Source organism: Trichosurus vulpecula, chromosome 2, assembly GCF_011100635.1.
Source record: "Trichosurus vulpecula isolate mTriVul1 chromosome 2, mTriVul1.pri, whole genome shotgun sequence".
In the NCBI taxonomy this organism is placed as follows: domain Eukaryota; kingdom Metazoa; phylum Chordata; class Mammalia; order Diprotodontia; family Phalangeridae; genus Trichosurus; species Trichosurus vulpecula.
In genome coordinates this window covers 48,984,972-48,995,365 of record NC_050574.1, presented here as the reverse complement: position 1 = coordinate 48,995,365, position 10,394 = coordinate 48,984,972, and the positions used below count along the sequence as shown (strand labels likewise).

The 10,394-nt window shown below is 50.1% G+C and overlaps 1 protein-coding gene across 1 annotated transcript; it reads left to right on the top strand.

Annotated features, from left to right (window-relative positions):
- The first annotated feature begins 2,170 nt into the window (after positions 1-2,170).
- CPLANE2 (ciliogenesis and planar polarity effector 2) lies at positions 2,171-8,361 on the top strand. Its single transcript, XM_036746339.1, has 6 exons — positions 2,171-2,256; positions 2,941-3,109; positions 4,282-4,434; positions 5,753-5,877; positions 6,508-6,644; positions 7,273-8,361. The coding sequence occupies exons 2-6, from the start codon at positions 2,998-3,000 to the stop codon at positions 7,532-7,534; spliced, it is 789 nt and encodes a 262-aa protein (XP_036602234.1). The 5' UTR covers positions 2,171-2,256; positions 2,941-2,997; the 3' UTR covers positions 7,535-8,361.
- Positions 8,362-10,394: the final 2,033 nt, after the last annotated feature.

Below are 10,394 nucleotides of genomic sequence, written 5' to 3'. Positions count from 1 at the left end.
TAGGTACTTAATAGAAGCTGAAGTGACTAAGAAGAGGCGGCAAGAATATATAGAAGAACTTTAAAGAAAGCTCTTAACATCTCCGATAACCATGAGGGTGTGGTTACTGATCTAGAGCTGGACATCCAGGAGAATGAAGCCAGGTGGGCCATAAGAAGCATTGTTAACAATAAGGCTAGCGGAGGTGACAGAATTCCAGCTGGGTTATTTAAAATCCTAAAAGATAATGCTGTTAAAGTGTGGGACTCAGCAAATGCCGGCCAATTTGGAAGATACAACAGTTGCTGGTGGATTGGAAAAGATCCATTTATGTTCCAATCCTAAAGAAAGGCAATGCCAAGGAATGTTCGCATTTCACACTCCCACAAGGTTATGCTTAAGATTCTACAAGCTAGGCTTCAGCAATATGTGAACTGAGAATTATCAGAAGAGCAGGCTGTTTTTCTCTTAGGAGGCAGAGGAACTAGAGACCAAATTGCCAACATTCTTTGGATTCATTGCAGAAAGCAAGGAAGTTCCAGAAAAACATGTACTTTTGCTTCATTGACTACACTAAAGCCTTTGATTATGTGAATCACAACAAAATGTGGCAAGTCCTCACAAAGATGGGAGTACCAGATCATTTTACCTGTCTCCTGAGGAGCCTTCGTGTAGGCCAAGAAGCAAACATGGAACAACTGATCGGCCAAAGATTGGAAAAGGAGTACCACAAGGCTGTGTAGTGTCACCTTATTTATTTTCACTTATGTGCAGAGGACATCATATGAAGTTCCAGGCTGGATGAATCAAAAGCTGGAATTAAAGTTGCCGAGAGAAATATCAACAATCTTAGATATGCAGACAATACCACTCTGAAGGCAGAAGGTGAAGAGAAATTGAGAAGCCTCTTGATGATGGTGATAGAGGAGACTATAAAAACTGGCTTGGAGCTTAACATCAAAAAACTAAGACCTTGGCATCTGGTCCCACCACTTCCTGGCAAATAGGGGGAGAAGAAACGGAAGCAGGGTCAGATTTTGTATTCTTGGGCTCAAATATCACTGCAGATAGCGACTATAGCCATGAAATTAAAAGACCCCTGCTCCTTGGAAGGAAAGCTATGGCAAATCTGGACAATATGCTGAAAAGCAGAGACAGACGGGCTGGGAGATTTGGAAAGATTAAGAAAAGCCGAGTGCTACAGAATCGAGATGTCCAACTGTGATGCTGGAAAGACTTCGGAGAGTCCCCTGGACAGAAGGAGGTCGAATCAACCAATTAAAGAAATTAATTCAGGCTCTTCACTGGAAGGCCAAGCTGGAGCTGAAGCTTGAATACTCTGGCCACTTAACGAGAAGATGGGACTCATTGGAAAAGACCCTGATGTTGGGAAGGCAAGAGGAGGAGGGGACGGCAGAGGATGCGATGGATGGTTAGTGTTATGGAAACGATGAACATGAGTTTGGACAGACTTTGGGAGACAGTGGAGGACTGGGGGTGCTAAGGTCCATGGGGTCATGAAGAGTCGGGCACGACTGAACGAGTTACCAAAAAAGTGAAAACACAAGTTCACGACCCCTAGATTAAGAATTTTTGACCCGATGGTCTCCTAGGGTAGCATTTCAGTGCAAGGTGGAAAGGATTAATCCGGGAAGTCTCCCTAGAGGAGGCGAGTTTTCTTTTAAACAGAGTGTATTGGTGCGGGGTGAGGGCTGGGAGGGGGTGGGGGTGGGAGTAGAATCTGTGTGTTGATTGGCTGGAATGGCGCAGCCGCAGTTGCTAGTGTTGAGGGTTCTCGTTCACAGGGTGACGATAAGATTGTGTACGCTCTTGCCTCTTTAAGGGCCCCAGCTCTTCTATATCTCCAGGGAGACCACCAGGGGTTCTACTTCCGCCCGATCTGCGTCTGACTTCAATACGCACCAGCAGCCCCGCCCCAGGACCTGGTTCCCACGGCCTGGGAAGAAGAGCAAATATGCGCAAGCGCACCAGTGCCCTTGTTGCCATGGAGAGGACGCCCGTAGTTCTGAGAAGTGGGGAAGGGGTGGGGAATGTATGTAGTCCCGCCCTCCTCCCCGCCTATTAGGTCTCCATAGCAACAGTAAAGCTTCCGGTAGCGCGAGCTCACCGAGTTCTACTCAGACTTCGGGAGCCGATTCCGGGGCGGGGCTACGCGTGCGCAGTGAGGTGGTACCTATCTCGCGTGTAAGCGTGGGGCGCCTGGTTGTAGCTGATGGGAGGCGGTGAGCAGGTCTTAAGGGAGCCGGCGCAAAGCAGGTGGAGAAAGGGGCGCGGATAATCGCCCTCTTTGGTCCACTAAGAGAGGAGGGGCTGTGAGAGGAGGGGGGGGGGGCCGGGGCGGGCAAGGCCTGTCACTGTGCCCCTAGGGCAGAGGAGGGAGGGGGTCCTGTCAATGTCCCCCTGGGGCAGGGGAGGAGGGGGGCGTCCTGTCAATATCCCCCTAGGGCAGAGGAGGAGGGGGTCCTGTCAATGTCCCCCTGGGGTAGAGGAGGGAGGGGGTCCTGTCAACATCTTCCTGGGGCTGAGGAGGAGGGGGTCCTGTCAATGTCCCCCTGGGGCTGAGGAGGAAGGGGTCCTGTCTATGTCCCCCTGGGACTGAGGAGGAGGGGGTCCTGTCAGTATCCCCCTGGGGCAGAGGACGGAGGGGTCCTGTCAATGTCCCCTGGGTCAGTGAGAGGAATGCTGTTGGTGACATGTATCTGCCCTTCTGGGGCACTGGATGAAGAGGGTGGATATTTAAACGTCCCCCATGGGAGCAATAAAAGCACAAGAGTATTCCCCCCCTCCCAGGATACCTCTCTGGGGCAGTAAGAATGGGGAGACTTTGTAATTGCTGAGGGTGATAAGAGAGCCCATTCAGGTAGCTTTGCCCCTTTGTTGCAACAGGAAATGCATTCTTAGAGAGCTCCCTCTCATTAGGTCTTCCCACCAATATCACAGGCCACTTGTACTTCAGCCTCCTCAGTCCTGGGGAGAGTGGACTATCTGGGTCGGGCCATGGCCAGGCTCCCAGCCCCAGGCTCTGTGATTGTCTCTGACTGGCACGAGAGCACAGAGGGCAAAGAGTACCTGTCATCCATCCTTCGGAAGAACCGGCGGAGGGTGTTTGGTGAGTGGAGACTCAAGCTGTTGACCTCTGCCAGTAGAGACTGGGGATGCTCCCACGACTCTCATTGGGAGCCTGATCCCAGCCCTACCTCGAAGTGTGGGACCTTGGGAAAGAACCTCTCTGGGCTTCAGGTTCTTTCTCAGAAAAAGGAGGGGGTTGGATTTGATGCGCTCCAAAGTCCTCTCTAGCTCTGGCCTTCAATGACTCCTCTCTGGGCTGTTGGTTCCCCCAAAAAAGGGATCTGGTATTTTAGCTCATTATCTTTCTTCTTCTCCTCCCATTTTTCTTCCCTGCCAGTTATAAATAAAGCCTTAGGGGATGGCCTGAGCCACAGGATAATCAGCAGATTTGAGAAATGAAAGATGCTTTAGGATATCAGAGCCAGAAGGAACCTTGGAACACAACAATGTAACCCTAATTCTGAGCTGAGAGGATCATTAGTTTGCAGAATGTTGAAGGTGTGAAGGATCTTAGAACACAGGATGTCAAAGCTGGAAGGGACCTTACAACAAATAATATCAGAGCTGGAAGGGGCCTTAGAGTATAGAATGTCAGAGCTGGAAGAGATCTTAGACTATAGAGTGTCAGAGCTAGAAAGGACCTTAGGGTATAGAATGTCAAAGCTGGGAGGGGCCTTAGAACATCGAATGTTAGTGCCGGAAAGAGTCTTTGAACAGAGATGTCATAGCTGGGAGGGGCCTTAGAAATTGTTTAATCTAACCCTCATATTTTACAGATGGGGATACTGAGTTTCAGATAAGAAAAATGACTTGTCAGAGTCATACCACAAATCAGTAACAGTGCCAGAAAAGATCGTGTCTGTCCCCTGAGTCTTTTCTTAAGTCTTAGTTTTGGAAGAGGCTTTACATCATGTTTGCAAGGAGTTTGTCTTACTCATCTGTTACAGGGCTCTTCTTCTAGTATAATTAAAACGTATATTGAATTCATTTATACATTCACCCACATGGTATAGTTGAGAGCCCTCAACTAGATGTTAGCAGTACTGGGTCCTGTTTCCTGCAATGTTGCTAACTTGTTCAGTTACCTTCCCCAAATTACTTTCCCCCTCTGGGCCTGAGAAATGGAGAGGTCAGACTGGATGGTTGCAGAGCTAGGGAAGGGTTTACTTTGGGGAGGTGAGTATCTGAAGCAAGGATTACTTATTATTCTAGGGCTGCTTGAAAGGCCGGTTCTGCCTCCCCAGGTGGCTGCTGACACTGCAAGCTACAAGATCTTTGTTTCTGGGAAGAGTGGGGTGGGGAAGACAGCCCTGGTGGCCAAGTTGGCGGGCCTGGAGGTTCCTGTGATCCACCATGAAACAGTAGGTAAGCGGTAATGGGATGGGAGGCCTTGGTTCTGGAAGAAGGGGACTAACCGCTGCGGCTGTCTTTTAAAAACTCACCTCTGCTAGAAAATCTCCTCTGGTTACATTGGCTTTCCTTGGTCTGTTTGCTTAGACTCATGTATTTATGGTCCTCCTCTGTTCCTTTATGTTCATTGATGTTTTACTTTGTAGTTGTTGCTAAGTGTGTTTTATGTCTATGCCCTTGACTGATGTTCAAACTAGGTGCTTCCTGAGGGCAGGGCTCTGCCCCTCCCTCTAATTCTGGGGGCTCCCCAGGGCAGATAGTCTTGTCTCTTCTTCTGTAAACTGCCCCAGTCTCTAGGCCATCTCTTCTTCCCAGGCTGTTTGCAGAGCTGGGGCCAGGTAAGGACAGAAGAATGGAGGTGTGTGGGACGAGTGAAGACCTCTCATAAAAGGGAACAAATTAGATAAATAGAAATAAGTAGGATAGTGAGTCCCATTTCTCTACTTAGATATTTTCCCCTCCACAAGCTTAGCTAGTGACCGTAGGCCCCCGAGGTTAAGAACAGGTCCTGTGTATTTACCTGATGGCGAGAGGCCTGAAAGAAAGAAGGGTTGAGGTGAATAAGTCAGCAACCATAAAATTCTCTGAGGATAAGGATAAGACACAGGATACTCACCCCCTGTACATTGACCCCAAGATAAGAGAACCTCTGTTTGGGGAAGAATGGATGGAAAGCCGAAAAGCCAGGTGCAATATAGATGTGCAAGATTAGTTAGGTATAAGAATGATGGGAGGCAAGGTGTAAGGATACTGGGGATATCCGCCATAGCCACAGATGTGAAGATGAGGTAACTAACAACTAACTCCTGCCTGTCACCGATAACCGAACTGTTTGTTTAATCGTCATTGTCATTGTTATTAAGACAGATTTACTACCTTGAGATTGATAGTAGAATGAAACAAGAATGGTGGGAAGTTTATGACTGTCACCTGCTTGTTAAAAAAATAACCATACTGTTTGTTCCTTGCCATTGTCCCTGGGTAGATTTATCGCGTCTAGATTGTACCCTCAAAGCTTACGTCTGCAAGCTGAGAGGAAGGAGGTTGGGAGGGGGAATTGCGGTTAGGGACCTATATAAACACCCCAATTTTCTGGGTCCAGTGCGCTCTGACACTGAGAGGACCCCCAGTCCTCTCGATGTCCGGGTTGCCCTTTCCTGCAGGATCATAATAAATTTTCCTTTCTACTTTCACCTGGAGATGCCTCTGTTGTTAATTTTTGGATTCGTAAAATCCATCCCACACAGAGGTAATGAGCAATCCCTTTCCCTAGGCATCCAGACAACAGTAGTGTATTGGCCGGCCAAACTGCAGGTCAGCGATCGAGTGGTCATCTTCCGATTCGAGTTCTGGGACTGTGGAGAGGCAGCGCTCAAGAAATTTGATCACATTCTGCCTGTGAGTGGAGGTGCAAGAGAGGGGTTAAGAATGCTTGGGTTTTGGGGCCCCCCCCACCTCTCAAGGGCCAAGACTACTGTACTGTGTCCAGACTTTACATCTCTCCCAGTGATTGGCACACTGCTTTTTGCCCCACAGGAGGTGCTTAACATATAGAATGCATAGATGAGTGTTCCCCAGGGTGGGGCTGGAAGATGTTCTGGAAGGGTAGGAGTTGGATGGGGTGCAGATGGAAACTCTTGGTCCTTATTCCTGACTCCCAAGGAGTTGTTGTCCTGCCTCTTGGGGAAGGGATGCTGGGCTGCGCAGGGTATCCTGGCTGTTCCGTGAAGTCCTCAGTCGTAGCTAGAGGAGTCCTAGTGGCACAGTGACTGATGGGTGGAATACATTGAGACTGTCCCCAGAGTTAGAGGTGCAAGCTTCCTCTTTTGAGAGGCAGTTGATATAATGGATAGAAGGCTGAACTTGAGGCAGAAAGAGCTGGGCTCCCATCCCCTCTCCAACACTTGCTATCTTCGTGACCCCTGGGCTAATCACTTAACCAGTTTCCTCATCTGTAAGATGAAGGGGTTGGACTCAGTGACCCCTAAAGTCTTTTCCACCTCCAAAATCTGTGCTCCTGTGATCTAGGCCTGCAAGGAGAAAACAGACGCCTTCCTTTTCCTTTTCTCCTTCACGGACCGTTCCTCCTTTGAAGACCTCCCGGCTCAACTCTCCCGGGTTGCCGGAGATGCCCCCAACACTGTCAAGATGGTCATTGGCTCGAAGTATCCTTGTGGTGTCTTTTCCATTTATAGTCCTGGGACCCCAGCACGATGCTTGTCTCTGGGTGTGCCCCATTGCGCACATGGCTGGCTTGGTCTGTCCGGAGGGATGTGTCCCTGCTCCAACAAGCTCTGTACTCTTGGGTCAGGAGAGAAGAAGTCCTGGGGCTTTGAGGAGCCTGTAAGAGAGAGAGGCAGCGTGGCTCAGTGGACAGAAAGGTGACCTCACAGTCAGGAAGACCTAGTTTTAATCCTTGCTCAGGTAATGGCTGACTCAATGAACCCTGAGGTTCCTTCTATTTCTGAGACTCTAGTTCTTTAAGAGGATGTCAGCCAGGATCTCAGAGAGAAACCAGCATCCTGGTGCTATACCTTTTCCAGGTTCAAAAGTGGGTCAGTGTGGGTGAGGCTGGACAGGGGGATTGTGGGATGAGTTACGGGGCTCCTGGATCTGGGAGCTGGCCACCCTGGGGAGGTTGGGACCATCGGTGCTGGACTTCAGCCCTGGCTGCCTCCCAGAGGGAGGTGAAGGAGGTGGAGTCTGGGGGAAGGGAAGGCCTGAGGACAAGTGCTCGGGTGGTCCAGAAAGAGCTGGGGACACTATGCTTTCCTTGACCTCCTTCTTCTCCAGGTTTGATCAGTACATGCATACCGATGTTCCTGAGCGTGACCTCACGGCCTTCCGCCAGGCCTGGGCGCTGCCCCTGCTGCGTGTGAAGAGTGTGCCTGGGCGCCGATTGGCTGACGGGCGTACCCTGGATGGGCGGGCTGGGCTGGCAGATGTGGCACATATCCTCAATGGTCTGGGGGAGCACCTGTGGCACCAGGACCAAGTGGCGGCGGGGCTGGTCCCTGGCCCCCAGGAGAGCCCTCCAGATGGAGGGCAGAGCTGAGGAGGGGGAGGCTGACCTGAGGAGGCTCCTGCTAGGAGGACTTAGCTTGGAGCTGGCCTCCCTGCCCGGGAGAGCAGGTGTGTCTAGTGGAATGGAAAGAATACAGTGGGGCAGAAAGTCCCAGCTGTGACTCTTCTTAGTGTGACCTTGCACAAGTCACTTCACTTCGATTCTGAAGCTTAGTTTTCTAATCTGTAAAATGGAAATGTACTTATACTACCTCCCTCACAAGGATGTTGTGGGGAATGCATTTTGCAGGCTTTAAATCACGATAAAAACGTGGAGTGATTGTATTACCTGCTCTGACTGGATTGTCCACGACTCTCTGCCTGTGGGTAATGGAAGGGGGTACGAATTTGGAGCCTGAAGACCTGGTTTTGAATTCTAGCTCTACCACTCACCACCTCTGGGACTCATTTTCCTTGTCTTCAGGTTCATTTCTGGCTCCCTAGCCCTGGCCTTCCCTGGCCGTGAAGGAGGTGCTGCAGGGCTCCCAGAAGGTCTTCCCTACCCCACCTTCTTTGTCAGATCCCCTCCTCTCCCCAGCTCTGAGCCAGTATAGAGGAGAAGGGGGCAGAGCCAGAGAGGACCAGGGCAGCCGGACCCTCAGACAACAAGTCAACCTCTGGCATCTTACCTGGTGGCACCTTGGGGATGTCAGAGCACCAAGGAGATATCATAGTCTCAGACTAGCCCTCAGAAAACTAGGGTCCTGGTTCAGAAGAAAGAACACTGGATTTGAAGTCAGAAGACCTGTGTTCGAGTCCATGCCACTGAGTACCTGTCTGACATCAGACAAGTTACAAAATAGTACATGAGACTCTTCATTTATAGGTACCCATTGTGGTACCCTCTCTTCCTTCCTCTCTGGCTCTTGTCCCTTCCCTCCTGGATGAGGCATTTTATGGAGAGCAGGAGATCTGAGGGGAGTGGGAGGGGAGACCATCTAGGAGGGGGTTGGACTACATGGCCTCCGAATTTCCTTCTTAAGCTAAAATCCTGTTTCCTCCTAAGTCTCCAGGCTCCTAGTAGGTGCTTTTTCCTCTTAGGACTCAGAGGGACCAGAATTCTGAAGCCACTGAGACCAGTAATTCTAGAAGCAGCATTTCTGTCTGAGTATCAATCAGTCCACAAGTATTTAGGACAGGGGTTCCTGACCTGGGCTGTGGGGACTTGTTTTATATATAAATATATATTATATATGTATAAAATATACAAATTTGATAACTAAGTAGTGTTGGTTTCCTTTGTAATTCTCTGTAATTTATTTTATGCATTTAAAAACATCCCCCAAAAGGGGTCCATGACAAAAGTAGGGTTAAGAAGCCCGGATTTCGAGGCAGGTGGTGGGGGGAGGGTTGTGGGACCCCATGGGGATGTCAGGGAGGAGCCCCATGCTTCCACCCTCACTGGTCCAGCAGGGCTGGACAGCAACCTCCCTGGCCCTACCAGAACAATAGTGGAGTTGAGAGCCTCAGCCTTCCTCCCAGCACTGCGGAAACATTCTCTTCTTCTCCCCCAGTCCTCATTCTGCTTTCAGTGTTTAATAGGCCTCCCCCCAAGGGGCAGTCAAGCTAAAGCTGCAAACTTAGGAGGGAGGGGCTGGCGTGGCCCACACTTCTGTCCCGTAGTTTTCCTAATAACTGAGCAAATGCCAATGGCAAAACCACTGTACTTGAAGGGGAGACAGCTGCTATGGAGGAAGCAGCTCTGGAAATGTAGCTGGGAAGCCTGGATTTGAAGGTTCTGACGCCAGTGACAGGGTCTTGCCCCTCTCTGAGCCTCAGTTTCTTTTTCTGTAAAATGGGATGCTGATGCTTGGACCAGAGACCCCCTAGGGTGGCCCATGTTGTGGGCTTTGTAAACCTTAAAGCATAATCGGGGTGTGAGTGCAGGTGGGGAGAGAGTGCGCTTGGTTTGGAGTCCAAGGCCCTGGGTTTAGTTCCCAGCTCTGAGTGACCCTGGGGGAGCACAACCTCACCGGGTCCCAGTTTCCTTACCGGCAAAGTGAGGGGATTAGGCTCAAATCTCTCCAGATTCTTCTCCCCCTCTAAATCGATGCCCCTGAAATAGGGAAGCTAGTAGAGACAAAGCCTTTGACCCCCGCCTCAGGAAGAGGGGGGAGGACCAGTCATTACCTACATCACTGAGTCCTTTGCTTTTTCTTTCCTTGGGGATGATGAGAAACCATTCTTCAGTGTCCCAGAGCTGGGGTTGAAAATCCCCATCCTGGGGCCCTTGGGACTTCCTCTGCAGTTCCAAATTTAGTGCCTCCTGTAACAGTGTAAGCCAACATTTATGACCTGACAGGTTGTCTCTGGGGGCCCAGGCTCTATTAGCTGCTCAGCTCTAGCTAGGAAGGGGTGTCTGGTCTTATCAGGGATGCCTGGTACAGGACACCACCTTTTTTCTCAAGTGTTGTTTGGGGTGAGGGGATGCATCCCTCCTTCCAGCGGGGACATTGGAGCAGGAGAGGTATGGGGCATGCCCTTAGGGCGGACCTGAAGCCCCAGCCAACTGGGGGGCCAGGTATAGGCTGTGTCTTCCTCTTAGGTTTTGATCCCCAAATGTCCTAGTCTCTTCAAAGGTGTATGTTTTGTAGCAGAAGCCAGAGCAGAAAGAGCCTTTAGAACATAGAATGTGAGAGCTGGAAGGGCCTGTAGAGCTAGGAGCCTCTCTATAACTCTACTAATCGTAGAATTGAGAGCTGGGAAAGACTTTTTTTGTTGTTGTTTCAATAGTGTCTGAGCCCCATTTTGGGGTTTTCTAGGCAGAGATACTGGAGTGGTTTGCCATTTTCTTCTCCAGCTCATTTTACAGATGAGGAAACTGAGGCAAACAGGGTGAAGTGACTTGCCCA